This window comes from Xyrauchen texanus, chromosome 39 (genome assembly GCF_025860055.1).
Source record: "Xyrauchen texanus isolate HMW12.3.18 chromosome 39, RBS_HiC_50CHRs, whole genome shotgun sequence".
Classification (NCBI taxonomy): Eukaryota; Metazoa; Chordata; class Actinopteri; order Cypriniformes; family Catostomidae; genus Xyrauchen; species Xyrauchen texanus.
The window spans coordinates 2,093,225-2,105,876 of record NC_068314.1 but is presented as its reverse complement, the minus strand read 5'-3'; the positions used below and the strand labels follow the sequence as shown (position 1 = coordinate 2,105,876).

Below are 12,652 nucleotides of genomic sequence, written 5' to 3'. Positions count from 1 at the left end.
GGATGATATGAGACCGACATATCGCGTTTACTGATTAATCTGTGCCATTAGTTGCTTTTTTGAGCTACAGTTATTGGCAAAAATCTATGCCGAATGTTGCAGATAGTTTTTAATTTAATTTATTAATTTGCTGTATTTAAATCTGTCAACATTGACAATATTCATCCATATTTCTTTCCTCACTTCAATGCATATTTTGTTATATTGATTATATTATCAAGTGTTTTAAATTGAAGCGAGGGCATGCAAAGGAAAAATATCATCTTTATTTACTTAATTTGGTGAATACTAAATCTAGAGCATTGTAACAGAGGCAAGTTTGTATAGTTAAAAGTCCTGTGTTGTGCACTAAATTATTATTGGTATTTTGGTTGAACATTAAACTGCATCTGGGATTTTATTTACTCTTGTAGCCTCTGTGTCTCTGCCGTCATTGTAAGGAATGACTAAGAATAATATTCTATGAACGATTTTACAAGCAATCAGTCAATTAATCGGTTGCCGACTTTTTCACCACCGTAGTTATCTGCAAAATCAGTCAACCTCGAATGTATAAAGCTGAATGCCATCTGATGTTCTGACTGTCTGGATAAATGCATGAACGGGTCTTTTGTTCATATAATGTCACATTTCCTTCCTGACACGTTACAGACTCATTCCTGAATATGCAGCGCTCTGTTTAGAAATGTTATTAAGTGTTCATTAAATGACGAGGACTTTCGACACAACACCGAATCTCACGGTAATCTTTTCTCTGCAGACGAACCTGAAGCGGCCGTGCCCATTCTGGCCTGACGATGGCCAGTGCTCCATCAAAGACTGTCACGTAGAGCCATGTCCAGAGGTCAGAGTTCAACACTAACCCTTTCCAAATCATTTCTAGTCAAATAGATTAGCTTTCAGTGCCATTTATCTATTTTTTTTTTCATTTACCTTGAGGTTTAAATACATTCTTCTTAGTTTTGCTCCATTAAGATGTTTTGCACAGATTATGTCAGATAATTTAAAAGTATATACTGCATTTTATTTACTTTTTCCTCCAGAGCAAACTCCCTGTGGGAATTAAATCCGGCAACTACAACAAGGTGAAAGAGTTTGAAAATAAACTTTCATTTATAAAAGTTTTATTAATACTTCTCGTAATAACTAACCTGTTCTTGCAACAGTTGAATATCTGCTTTGATCTCTAAACATTTGTGTAAATCTTGTGTAATTCTCTCTCAGGTGGGTCTGATTTGAAGGTTCTGGTGAATTTAGTTCATAGAAATGCAGTTCTTTAAGTTACATTTGTGTGCGCCAGGCCCGATATGTTTTGGTTGAGATTGTACGGGCGGATGACCGCGGTACGTTAAGTGTGTTTTGTTTGTTAAAGGTCTCAGGTTTGTGTAATGGAGCGGAGACTAAAATGTTTAAGGTTGAGTCAGCTCTCAGCGCTATCTCTGTTTCTCTCTATTATATCAGTTGAGTGTATTAAAGTGTCCTAAATGCGGCATACGTGTCTGATAATAGATGTGCAGGATAGGGGCTCTGAGTATCTCAGAGAGTATTGACGCTGACTATCACACCTGGAGCTAGGGAGGGTAGAGTCACATTGGGTAACCTCCTCATGGTCACTATAATGTGGTTCTCGCTCTCGGTGGGGCTTGTGGTGAGTTGTGCATGGATGCCGCAGAGAATAGCGTGAAGCCTCCACACGTGCTACTTCTCTGTGGTAACACGCTTGTGACAGGGCGGAGGGTGGGGCTGGGTCATGATTCTAATCACCCGGTCCCTTATGAGGCTAATCAAGCCTCTGAGAGGGATAAACGCTCTCTCTCTGTTGCACCACCGTCCGCAGTCGGCCTTTATCCCTCTCGGCTTGATTAGCCTGATTAGGGACAGGGTGTGTAGAATCACGACCCGGCCCCGCCCTCTGCCCTGTCACAACGCTCAACAAGTCACATGATAAGATGCTCGGATTGACGGTCTCAGATGTGGAGGCAACTGCGATTCGTCCTCTGCCACCCGGATTGAGGCGAGTCACTACACCACCATGAGGACTTAGAGCGCATTGGGAATTGGGCGTTCCAAACTGGGAGAAAAGGGGAGGAAATATTGTAGGAATATAATGATTCCAGTTACTTAATGGATCCATTTAACCATTCTTTTTTTTGGTAAATTTCCCTTTATAGAACATATTAAACCTCATATTTGAACTTTGGCTCATTGTAATTTGTCTGTGCTGTGTTTTCTCTGCTAGTACTCTCAGACCGCCAACAACACCGATGATGTCAGAGAGTGTGAACGGACGCATGAATTGGGTGCCATTAACAGCACGCTGAGGTTAAGCTGAACACACAAAACCTTTTACTTCATATTACAGCTGTCTTTTTTAAATGTGTCTAAAGACATGTTCATTCCCTCGTTACAGTAGTCAGAGTAAAGAGGCGTTTGCAGACTGGGCTCACCATGACGACGCTCAGGATCATTTCTGCGGGTTAGATGGTGAGTTTGACTTTCCATTACAAAACAGAACATTACTAAAGCAATCTGCCTGTCTGAAGCGGATGTGGTTATTTACTGTGCACTGGTGGAAAAAGAAAGCATACCTGTTAGTTTCATGCTGAGTGTCTGTTATCAGTTCATCTGTGGAGGTTATTTATAGATCTTTTAGAGATCTGATTATGTAGTTATGAAGTGGAAAGATCTACATTCAATTGTGATATAATCCTCAAAGTCATGATGTATGATCAGTTCTTATTTAACAAACAGCACATATGGCAGGGTTTGCATGTTATATAAAGGGATGATTATGTATACTTGATGCACAGCTGTGTGGAATACTTGATTATGATTGGTCAATGCCGGTATTCTGTGGTCAAATATTTTTGTATAAAGAGTGTTAAACTGTAGGCAACAATTTCCTACATACCGATGGTTGTTTTTATAATGCCCCACAATTTCGAATCCAGTGTGTGATGAGTGACTCCAGTCAGGTCTCCTAAGCAACCAAATTGGGCCGGTTGCTAGGGAGGGTAGAGTCACATGGGGTAACCTCCTCGTGGTGGTGATTAGTGGTTCTCTCAATGGGGCATGTGGTGAGTTGTGTGTGGATGGTGGAGAGTAGCATGAGCCTCCACATGCTGTGAGTCTCCGTGGTGTCATGCACAACGAGTCACATGATCAGATGCGCGGATTGACGGTCTCAGAAGAGGAGCCAACTGAGACTTGTCCTCCGCCACCCGGATTGAGGTGGGTAACTGCGCCACAACGAGGACCTAGTAGTGGGCATTGGGCATTCCAAATTGGGAGAAAAAAGGGTTAAAAAAATTATAATTATATAAATGATGGATCACTGACAAATAAGTATGTCACATGTAATAAAATAAGACATGCAGTTGTGCCAAGTTTGGATAAATGTCATCTTTGTGTTCATGTTGGTTTCATACATTTGTGATAAACATTTATAGCAGCATTTTCTACAAAAAATTATTGAATGAATTTTAAAATGTCAAGCGGTGAACCATCAAGTATTAAAATACTTTCCTTGCATTTTGGGTGCACGTGAGCAAAACGTTTCTATTATATACTTTTTCTATAGATATGAAACAGATGTTTTTAAAGGGATAAAATAAGTATTTTATTTTTTCACAAATATAATGTTTTAAAGTCATGAATATCAATATGTTTTTTTAGGGTTACTCCTTTTGACCTGAGCAATAAATACCATAAAATTGTCAAAAATATCTGATATTTTTTAATAAAGTTGTTTCACTGGTTATTTTAAATAATAATAATAATAGTAATTATAATAATAGATTATTCCAAACTACTCATGCAACATTTGTTTATATTTACTTTTTTTTTTACATATTCATTTTCAGTTATCATTATAATTATTTTATTATTATTTTACTGTCTCTAGATGTTTAACACCATTAAGACCTTTGACTTAAAGCCCCAGAAAAAAATTCTAAATAACCAAACATGGAAAACATGTTTATTCAAGTACCAGTAATGTTTTGTGTGAATTGCATTTTTAATGCATTTATTAGTAACTTAATAAATCCAGACAAGTGAGTCAAATCACTGACCCTTACATGAATACATCAATATTTCTTGTCTATGTATTTATAGATTTATTTATATTGATATAGGTGGCACTGTAATAAGTGGAATAATATACCAGATCACCCTGTCTGGGTTTGTCTTGCCACTGTACATTATCTAAACATTGTATTTAACCCCTATCTTTCTTCTCCAGCGCTTACACAAACGGTGTAAACGTCGGAGATTATGTTATGAGGTCCAATGCATTTTATCTGTGTGTAGTAATTATGTGAACTTGCAGAACTGGCAAACTCGACCAAACACTTGTCATTAGTTTATAGATGCTAATGTATAACAGTAGTGTGTGTGTGTGTGTGTGCGCGTGTGTGTGTGAGCGTGTATTTATCACTTTGTGGGGACCAAATGTCCCCATAAGGATAGTAAAACCCGAAATGTTTGACCTTGTGGGGACATTTTGTCGGTCCCCATGAGGAAAACAGCTTATAAATCATACTAAATGATGTTTTTTGAAAATGTAAAAATGCAGAAAGTTTTCTGTGAGGGTTAGGTTTAGGGGTAGGGTTAGGTTTAGGGGATAGAATATAAAGTTTGTACAGTATAAAAACCATTATGTCTATGGAAAGTCCCCATAAAACATGGAAACACAACATGTGTGTGTGTGTGTGTGTGTGTGTGTGTGTGTGTGTGTGTGTGTGTGTGTGTGTGTGTGTGTAGATGAGATGTCTCCTGAATCCGAGTATGTGGATTTGCTGTTGAATCCAGAGAGATACACGGGATATAAAGGACCATCAGCCTGGAGAGTGTGGAACAGCATTTATGAGGAAAACTGCTTCAAGTGAGACACACACACACACACACACACACACATACACAAATAAGCTGCTGTTCTCTGGTCTTTCATTGATTTTTAATGTCAATGGTTAATTTTTAGGCCAAGATCTGTGTATCGTCCTCTCAATCCTTTGGCTCCCAGTCGAGGTGCGTTTGATTTGATCTGACAGATTCGGTCCTGCATTAATTTGCATGTATAATATAAGACAGGTGTGCACACACGGGCTGTTTGTATAACCAGACACATTTTGTCTTTTCTCTCTGCGCAGGTTACACTGATGGTGAGTTCATATTTGTTTAAGCTGCGTTCACACTGACAGCGACACAATGACCTCATCTCATTCATTATCAACGAGAGCGGGCGACATCCGCCAACACGAGCGTCCAGCGACATGACATTTGAGAAATCTTTAACTTTATGCAAATGAAGAGCGATTTTCAGGAGCGACAGCCAATACGAGAGAAGATATTAGAGCTCACGTGACACAAATATTTCAATAATAATATGAATTGTAAAGAAACAGTGCTGTTATACTCCACACAATTCTAGCGACCGCCAGACACTGGCAACATGCAGCGACACAGTAGCTGTCAGTGTGAACGCAGCTTTAGTATCTTGTTTTATTTGCTGTTCTCAGATCTGTGTAAAGAGCTTTTTAATCTGACTCTTGATGTGTTGTGACAGGTGAAGGATTCTACAAGTGGCTTGAAGGTAATGGAGGATCTCAACACTGTATATATGATCAATCACAGTCAGGGGTCGGAAATATTGAATCGTCAGTGTTTTTCCTCTGACACATTGTTTTTGTTTTCTTGTTCCTATCAAAAGGAGAGATTAATAATGGGCTTTTTCAATCACACACTTAGATCTCATGTAATGCTTCATTTGAGAGAGGTGAACGAGCTCACCTGTAAACAACTTCCTGCGAACATTAATGTGCTCAATGTGTGATTTCTTACATTACAGTCTCAAACTGAGAGATGTGTTAGATTATTGTTTATTTGTCTGATACTGAAATACAATTCAGACTAATAAAGTCAACACCCCATTTGAGCAGCAATCCGAGAACTTTATGCCAAACACCCCCTTCAGCAGCCTGTGCAGAAACATATCAATTATAGACAAACGGTAACATACAGACTGTATATAAACAAAAATATTCATAAACAAATTGCATTTAAAATGTAATTAATAAAATATTAATGAGTTATTGGGAACACTTTACCATAATGTGTTGTTAATTAACATTAATTAATGCATTAGTTATCATTAACTAACAGTGAACTATATATGTTTACAGCATTTATTTGCAAATGTTCATTGTTAGTTCGTATTTCATTAAATTCTGTTATCATACACAACTTTTAAATGGAAATAGCTTTAACCTGTCATTGACCATTAACTGTCCTGTTTTTATTCATAAAGTTCTTTAATGGATGTTTTAAAAAGATTTCACCAAGAAACTAATATTATAATTTGGTTAAAAGTTTATTTGCTTATTGTTTTTACTTTAAACTACTTGTAAAAATAGCCTTAAATGCTAATAATGCATTCAAAATGTTGTAAATAAATGAATATCATTCATTAAGTGCTGTAAAAGTATTGTACATTGTTTGTTTATGTTAACTAATATAATGAAGTAATATTAACAAATTCAACCTTATTGTAAAGCGTTATCTAATTATCAAACATTTATTTTATAATCAAGTTTCTTTTGAGGATTATTAAGATTCATTATGACATTATTTTTATGATATGAATTCAGAATTGTAGGATTTTATTATATATATTTTAAAGATTTTTATTTAAGCATCCCTTCCAGTTGTCATTAGCATACTTTAATCTAAAAATAATATTATTTAAATGATTTATGTATAACTCATGGGAGTGATGGTTGTGCTTAATGAGAAATTCAGGGGACAATGTGATTAATTGTCTTGAAAATAGTCACAATACAAAAAAAATCTTAATTATCTGAAATGTACGCTTTGGTTCTGAATATTTTTCTAAACTAAAATAAAAATAATTTAGTTTATAACCTGTGAAATATACAGTACGAATATGATTAAATGACCAGTTTTAATAATGGTAAACTAATTCTCCAAATATTACTATTATGGTCTGATTTTCCTAACAAACAAATAAAAGCGAAACACAAGATAACTTGGACAGGAAAAATTGCTAAGAGGAAACGTTTTCTTTACAACATGACATCATGTCAATCAAACTGTCTCTTCCTGTCTGAGTGAGCAGATCTGGTCCAGAGTTCACCAGACTTTATGCTGATTGTCGAAAGTTTTCATGACTATTTGCAAGACAAGTTTGATTTGTGATTCAGTGAAGTCTGAAATAATCTCTTCTGACATCTGTAATGATGGACTGTATGTTCATGTGTGCTGCAGGTCTGTGTTTGGAGAAGAGAGTTTTCTATCGTCTGATCTCAGGTCTGCACAGCAGCATTAACATCCACCTGTGCGCTGAATACCTGCTGGACGGTAAACACTCTCATCTCGCCTCAGACTGACGTTCAGTGATTACTTCTAAGCAGTGTTTGTTCATTTTCTGTGTTTTATGTGATCGTAGAGGGTTGGGGGAAACCAGTTTGGGGTCCAAACGTCCATGAGTTCCTTCAGCGGTTCGACCCGGCCGAAACGAAGGCCGAGGGCACTCGGCGACTGAAGAACCTGTACTTCCTTTACCTGATCGAGCTGAGAGCGTTGTCTAAAGTGACTCCGTACTTCGAACGCTCCTTCATCAATCTGTACACAGGAAACACACAGGAGGACACGACGACCAAAGATCTGCTGCTGGAGATACTCAACGAGACCAAGTAAGGGGAAGACGTCTGTTGACAGACCACTAGGGACAGATTCATGCTGACTATTGGAAGAGTCAAAAAATCTTTTGATTTTCACCATCACCACACATATTTATTCCTCTTTAATTCTGTAATCTGCATTTTTATTCTGTTTAATTAATATCAGATCAAATATTTTTCTTAATTATTTTGTGTGCTCTGCTTTCATTTTAAAATTATTATTTTGTCAACAAATCTCACAAAAATATACTTTAATATTTTTTTATTATCTATTTATATTATTTATATTAATTATGTAGTCATTATAATAATATAATACATTTAATGTAATTTGTTTTGGATTGTGATAATATTTTCATGATTTTTAAGCATTATAATTTGAAACATGAAGCTTTAAGATTGTTATTTTTTTAAGAGTAAGAGTTAATGTGGCCTTTCTTCATGAGATTCACCAGAATAGATGTACTGAATTGTAAATACTCTGCACGCATATGTTTTATGTTTTAGTTTCTATATTTTACAGTTATTTTTCTTAATTATTGTGTGTTTCTGCAGAGCGTTCCCAATGCACTTTGACGAGAGCTCCATGTTTGCTGGACACAAAATAGAGGCAAAAACATTAAAGGTGAGATCCAGCATCACAAATGCACTCGCTCACACTTTACAGACCAGAAACTTTGTCTTTGATTCAGAGTTGGTTTCATTATGATTGAACAGGATTTTTTTTAACTGTCTTCACTTTATGTGGTTTATGAAAATGAGTTTTGAAGTCGAATGTGTTTTATCGTAACTTGCAGGTGGATTTTTGTTTGATCACGCAAATGCATGAGGCGCATGTTTTACCAGTATACGTAAGGTTGGACACACTTGACTGAATTGATCTTTAAATCTTTTGATCTAAAGGCTTATACGTAAAAACTTGAATTATCTTTGATTGACATTTTTGGTCACTGCATGATTCTCATACTTCCATTTGTGCTCTTCCGTAGTCCTGATGAGTTTTCTTTTTCTCTATACTGTGAATACTGATGACTGGTAGTGTGTATCATCAGTGCGGACAGTACAAGTTCAGTTATGAGTTTTGCATATAGACAGATTATTTACTTTGGCACTCATTTGTGTAGGTCGTATTTTGAGGAATCTTTCTAAACTTCATATCATAAAAGCATATTTACTCATACTCTCAAATTTATCATAAAAGCAATTGAAGTCAAACTGATTCGTTCAAAAGAAGTCCTTGAGATAATACAGGCTTTGAATTTGATGGTTTTCGTCTTTTGTTTAAAGTGTACGTGAGACGGCGTTCGCAGCCCATTGTACTTCTGCAATGTGAAATATTCCACGAGTGACTTGATTCGAGTCATTTTATTGATTGAATGGGAAAATAATCTCTCTCTATGACACAAAATATATTTGAGCCTATTTTAAAGATTTATGCATTTCAGTTTCATAACAAAATTCTATTAAATTGGATTTCTCAATCTTCAACATAATTAAATGAAGTTTTCTTAATTAATTTTGTTAAAGATTTCGTAAATAAATTTGATGGAACTTTATCAAATGTATATGTGTAAATCTTAAATGCCTTAAATATTAGTTTTAAAATAAGAGGGCTCAAGGACATGAGTCGAAAGGTAAATATAATAAATTTTGATTTCATGTTGATTACCATTTATTTCTGTCTAGGAGGAGTTCAGGCTTCACTTTAAAAACATCTCTCGTATCATGGACTGTGTCGGCTGCAGTAAATGTAGACTCTGGGGAAAGTTACAGGTACAAACTACAACCTTTTCTCTAATAGTGAACAGTGTACTGTTGTGAAATAAAAGAAAATGATGAACCAGGCTGAATGTTTGTCCCGTCAGACTCAAGGTTTGGGCACGGCTCTCAGGATTCTCTTCTCTGAGAAAGAAATCAACAATCTTCCAGAAAACAGCCCGTCAAAGGGCTTCCAGCTCACACGACAGGAGATTGTGGCTCTACTCAATGGATTCTCCAGGTAAACAATGATCGATTTGTTTGCTGCAGAAGTATATAGAGAGTGTGTGTGTGTGTGTGTGTGTGTGTGTGTGTGTGTGTGTGTGTGTGTGTGTGTGTGTGTGTGTGTGTGTGTGTACGATGTTCTCAATTTAGGACTGTAAACATGGATTTACATTTAACCAATAGGACAAGGTAAAAATATTTATTTTCAGATAGTTTGCAATCTTCATTTGAATGATGTCGATATTTATTCTTAAATCCAAAGATTGTACTTTTTGTACTCAACCCTCTACTACATTGAGAGAAAATCACTCGCATTTGACACCTAAGTTCGTGCTATGTTACAAAAATGTCTGTATTTGTCAACTGGCTGGTAAATCTTGAGATTTCCCTCAGCAGTGATTGAGTAGTATAGTGATGATGAAGTTCAGCAGTGATTGAGTAGTGTAGTGATGATGAAGTTCAGCAGTGATTGAGTAGTATAGTGATGATGAAGTTCAGCAGTGATTGAGTAGTGTAGTGATGATGAAGTTCAGCAGTGATTGAGTAGTGTAGTGATGATGAAGTTCAGCAGTGATTGAGTAGTGTAGTGATGATGAAGTTCAGCAGTGATTGAGTAGTGTAGTGATGATGAAGTTCAGCAGTGATTGAGTAATGTAGTGATGATGAAGTTCAGCAGTGATTGAGTAGTGTAGTGATGAAGTTCAGCAGTGATTGAGTAATGTAGTGATGATGAAGTTCAGCAGTGATTGAGTAGTGTAGTGATGATGAAGTTCAGCAGTGATTGAGTAGTGTAGTGATGATGAAGTTCAGCAGTGATTGAGTAGTGTAGTGATGACGAAGTTCAGCAGTGATTGAGTAGTATAGTGATGATGAAGTTCAGCAGTGATTGAGTAGTGTAGTGATGATGAAGTTCAGCAGTGATTGAGTAATGTAGTGATCATGAAGTTCAGCAGTAATTGAGTAGTGTAGTGATGAAGTTCAGCAGTGATTGAGTAGTGTAGTGATGATGAAGTTCAGCAGTGATTGAGTAGTATAGTGATGATGAAGTCCAGCAGTGATTGAGTAGTATAGTGATGATGAAGTTCAGCAGTGATTGAGTAGTGTAGTGATGATGAAGTTCAGCAGTGATTGAGTAGTGTAGTGATGAAGTTCAGCAGTGATTGAGTAGTGTAGTGATGATGAAGTTCAGCAGTGATTGAGTAGTATAGTGATGATGAAGTTCAGCAGTGATTGAGTAGTGTAGTGATGATGAAGTTCAGCAGTGATTGAGTAGTATAGTGATGAAGTTCAGCAGTGATTGAGTAGTATAGTGATGATGAAGTTCAGCAGTGATTGAGTAGTATAGTGATGAAGAAGTTCAGCAGTGATTGAGTAGTGTAGTGATGATGAAGTTCAGCAGTGATTGAGTAGTGTAGTGATGAAGTTCAGCAGTGATTGAGTAGTGTAGTGATGATGAAGTTCAGCAGTGATTGAGTAGTATAGTGATGAAGAAGTTCAGCAGTGATTGAGTATTATAGTGATGATGAAGTTCAGCAGTGATTGAGTAGTATAGTGATGAAGAAGTTCAGCAGTGATTGAGTAGTATAGTGATGATGAAGTTCAGCAGTGATTGAGTAGTATAGTGATGAAGAAGTTCAGCAGTGATTGAGTAGTATAGTGATGATGAAGTTCAGCAGTGATTGAGTAGTATAGTGATGATGAAGTTCAGCAGTGATTGAGTAGTATAGTGATGATGAAGTTCAGCAGTGATTGAGTAGTATAGTGATGATGAAGTTCAGCAGTGATTGAGTAGTGTAGTGATGAAGTTCAGCAGTGATTGAGTAGTATAGTGATGATGAAGTTCAGCAGTGATTGAGTAGTATAGTGATGATGAAGTTCAGCAGTGATTGAGTAGTATAGTGATGATGTAGTTCAGCAGTGATTGAGTAGTATAGTGATGAAGTTCAGCAGTGATTGAGTAGTATAGTGATGATGAAGTTCAGCAGTGATTGACTAGTATAGTGATGATGTAGTTCAGCAGTGATTGAGTAGTATAGTGATGATGAAGTTCAGCAGTGATTGAGTAGTATAGTGATGATGAAGTTCAGCAGTGATTGAGTAGTATAGTGATGATGATGTTCAGCTGTGATTGAGTAGTGTAGTGATGATGATGTTCAGCAGTGATTGAGTAGTGTAGTGATGATGAAGTTCAGCAGTGATTGAGTAGTGTAGTGATGATGATGTTCAGCAGTGATTGAGTAGTATAGTGATGATGATGTTCAGCAGTGATTGAGTAGTGTAGTGATGATGAAGTTCAGCAGTGATTGAGTAGTGTAGTGATGATGAAGTTCAGCAGTGATTGAGTAGTGTAGTGATGATGATGTTCAGCAGTGATTGAGTAGTATAGTGATGATGATGTTCAGCAGTGATTGAGTAGTGTAGTGATGATGAAGTTCAGCAGTGATTGAGTAGTGTAGTGATGAAGTTCAGCAGTGATTGAGTAGTATAGTGATGATGATGTTCAGCTGTGATTGAGTAGTATAGTGATGATGAAGTTCAGCAGTGATTGAGTAGTATAGTGATGATGAAGTTCAGCAGTGATTGAGTAGTATAGTGATGATGAAGTTCAGCAGTGATTGAGTAGTGTAGTGATGATGAAGTTCAGCAGTGATTGAGTAGTGTAGTGATGAAGTTCAGCAGTGATTGAGTAGTGTAGTGATGATGAAGTTCAGCAGTGATTGAGTAGTGTAGTGATGATGAAGTTCAGCAGTGATTGAGTAGTATAGTGATGATGAAGTTCAGCAGTGATTGAGTAATGTAGTGATGATGAAGTTCAGCAGTGATTGAATAGTATAGTGATGAAGAAGTTCAGCAGTGATTGAGTAGTATAGTGATGATGAAGTTCAGCAGTGATTGAGTAGTATAGTGATGATGAAGTTCAGCAGTGATTGAGTAGTATAGTGATGAAGAAGTTCAGCAGTGATTGAGTA

The 12,652-nt window shown here is 36.7% G+C and overlaps 2 protein-coding genes across 3 annotated transcripts in view; both read left to right on the top strand.

The window, feature by feature from the left end:
• The window catches only part of LOC127632538 (guanine nucleotide-binding protein G(I)/G(S)/G(T) subunit beta-1-like), a 285,363-nt gene that overhangs the window by 198,217 nt on the left and 74,494 nt on the right, over positions 1–12,652 (top strand). The gene's annotated exons all lie outside the window — the stretch shown is intronic.
• Positions 1–12,652, top strand: part of LOC127632531 (ERO1-like protein beta) — a 30,356-nt gene that overhangs the window by 4,777 nt on the left and 12,927 nt on the right. For both annotated transcript variants that reach the window (XM_052111156.1, XM_052111155.1), the window contains exons 3-15: positions 761–844; positions 1,044–1,085; positions 2,240–2,322; positions 2,411–2,484; positions 4,765–4,885; positions 4,982–5,028; positions 5,151–5,162; positions 5,567–5,593; positions 7,285–7,377; positions 7,466–7,712; positions 8,256–8,325; positions 9,387–9,473; positions 9,566–9,699. In XM_052111156.1, the coding sequence (XP_051967116.1) occupies positions 761–844; positions 1,044–1,085; positions 2,240–2,322; positions 2,411–2,484; positions 4,765–4,885; positions 4,982–5,028; positions 5,151–5,162; positions 5,567–5,593; positions 7,285–7,377; positions 7,466–7,712; positions 8,256–8,325; positions 9,387–9,473; positions 9,566–9,699 (1,121 nt within the window). The remainder of the gene's footprint in view (positions 1–760; positions 845–1,043; positions 1,086–2,239; positions 2,323–2,410; positions 2,485–4,764; positions 4,886–4,981; positions 5,029–5,150; positions 5,163–5,566; positions 5,594–7,284; positions 7,378–7,465; positions 7,713–8,255; positions 8,326–9,386; positions 9,474–9,565; positions 9,700–12,652) is intronic.